This window comes from Musca vetustissima, unplaced genomic scaffold, assembly GCF_032173495.1.
Source record: "Musca vetustissima isolate MV318-11 ecotype Yass unplaced genomic scaffold, APGP_CSIRO_Mvet_v1 utg68776, whole genome shotgun sequence".
Lineage (NCBI taxonomy): Eukaryota > Metazoa > Arthropoda > Insecta > Diptera > Muscidae > Musca > Musca vetustissima.
The window spans coordinates 13,447-15,679 of record NW_026874228.1 but is presented as its reverse complement, the minus strand read 5'-3'; the positions used below and the strand labels follow the sequence as shown (position 1 = coordinate 15,679).

Sequence of the window (2,233 nt, the reverse complement as noted above, 5' to 3'; positions counted from 1 at the left end):
AAACATTTGAAGTTGTAGTGAAGACTAAATCCAGAATTTTATCTTTAACGTTTCGGATGCTGTTAATTTGAAATAAACATAGGTCATAAATATAATCCCATAACATATCCATGCCAGTAGATGCAACAGGTATATAATCAATATAATGTTCACCCCTGATCCATGTAATGTTAGGCAGGTTAAAGTCACCTAGGCAAATCAATTCAGTATTTGTTGAATATGAGGATGTAATTTCCTTAATAATCTCAAAGTGTTTTAAGTAAATTTCTAGATTAGAATTTGGAGCAATGTAGGAGCAAGTTAATAAGATAGAAGAATTTGATATTTTTAATTTAATGCAGACTAATTCAATATCCGGATAAACCGGCATTGTGATGCGTTCTGAGGCAATGGAATTATGAACAGCAATCAGCACTCCACCGCCTATTTTATGTAATCTATCATTACGGTATATTTGATATTGATCAGAAAAAAGCTCACTATCGAAAATATCTGGTTTAAGCCATGTTTCCGTAAAAGCTAGAATTTTATATTCATTATCGAAAGACTTTAAGTAAATATTGCGAAGTTTCGTTTTTAAACCTCTGACATTTTGGTAAAGTATATTCAGTGAATTTTTCATAATTAGTTTTTTGAGAGAGGCAACACTGTTGGAGGTTTTGCCCTTTCTCTATACAAGAATTCTTTTACTAATACACCATCTGGCCAAAATTGTTTACTAACAAGAATACTAAATAAGTTATTTGGAACAATAACCTTAAACGAGGAAATTTCTCGAGGAGCTGCAGTGTTAAATTTAAAAACTTTGTATTCATTTACGTTAATGTCTTTTAATTTAGTACCAATGTAACTACGTATATTTTCCACTGTAGTGTTAGCATGTAATCTAGATATAAATACAGTTTTCCTAGGAGCAACCACAATTAATTCGTTGTTACTCGTAGAAGGTTCATTTAATGGTATAGAAGGTTGAGTAGGTATAGGGCTAGGAGTATTTACAACTATTGGAGGTATAATAGGAGGGCGTGAAAGGACATTTGGTGCGCTTGAATTGGAGGTCTCGATCGGTGAACTACAACTATCTCTCAGATTTAAAGTTATTGCGGCGGAACCACTATTTGAGTGAAGCGCTGGCAGCGCCAGATGGTTTCCACATGGACTAGGATTAGAATTGTTGCGTGGCGGAACCACAACGGGTGAGTTTAACGCAATTAAGTTGTCACCCTGAGCAACTACTAACGATTTTTTCCTTTTTGGAGAACCATCTGCAAACTCAAAGTTATTGAACATTTTTTCAAAATTTTCAAGGCGAGAATAAACCGAGTCAACGCCCCTTTTCAAGGCAACCATTTCAAGTTTAGCTTCCTTAAAGAGGCGATAAAAGTCTACTTCATAGGTTCCACATGCCCATCGCAAACCATTGTTACGATCACTAATTTTATCGAAAAGTCTTCCATTGAATCCAGCACACTTGAAATGAGCATGCTTATCACATAACCAACATGTTATAAGCCGCTCAGTTGTGCTTGTAATGGTACAACCTTCGTATAAACAAGCCATTATTTTAAGTAAGTGCCTAAAAATATGCTACACAAAAAAATATTTAAAAACAATCAATAAAAACAAAAATGTAAACACAAAAGAAAAAAAACAGAGAAATGTCAAAAAACGAAAAATTACAACAAGAAAATAAAACACAATTGCAAACTCAATAAGGCACGAAAACAAATTTAACTTATCACTTCAATTTTTAAAATTAAAAGTGAGATTTCACAATGCACGTATTTTATTTTATTTAGGAATCACAATTTTTGAAACAAAAAGATTTTTGAAGGGTATCACAAAATTAATATTTATTAACACTGATTTCGAACACCACAAAGAACACTTTTTGATATTAACGCTAGAAGAAAAATTAAAAAAAAAACACTCAAAATCGATTCAAAATAAATTTAAAGAATATTTATTAACACTGCAGTTAAAATTTTGCAAAACGCTTAAAAAAAAAACACTCAAAATCGAGCTTCAAAATGTCAGCATTATTTAAAGGTAGATGCAGTTAAAATTTTGAAAAATGATACATAAGGAGCGTAGTCCCCATTTTGTTGGCCTCTAGTTTTATTTTGACACGAAGACCGTGCAATGAGTGACTTAGTCACAAATCGATAGAGAACATAAAAAACTGGTTCGCCTCAACCTGTTTTTACACATTTGTTTACATTAAAGTAGACAC

General features: G+C 32.4%; 1 protein-coding gene across 1 annotated transcript; it reads right to left on the bottom strand.

Moving 5' to 3' along the window:
* Window positions 1-819: 819 nt before the first annotated feature.
* Window positions 820-1,560, bottom strand: LOC133331793 (uncharacterized; the record flags this gene model as incomplete). The annotated part of the gene is made up of 1 exon (XM_061540168.1): window positions 820-1,560. A coding segment is annotated over exon 1 (741 nt), but the record flags the coding sequence as incomplete, so codon positions are not given.
* Between the last annotated feature and the right edge of the window lie 673 nt (window positions 1,561-2,233).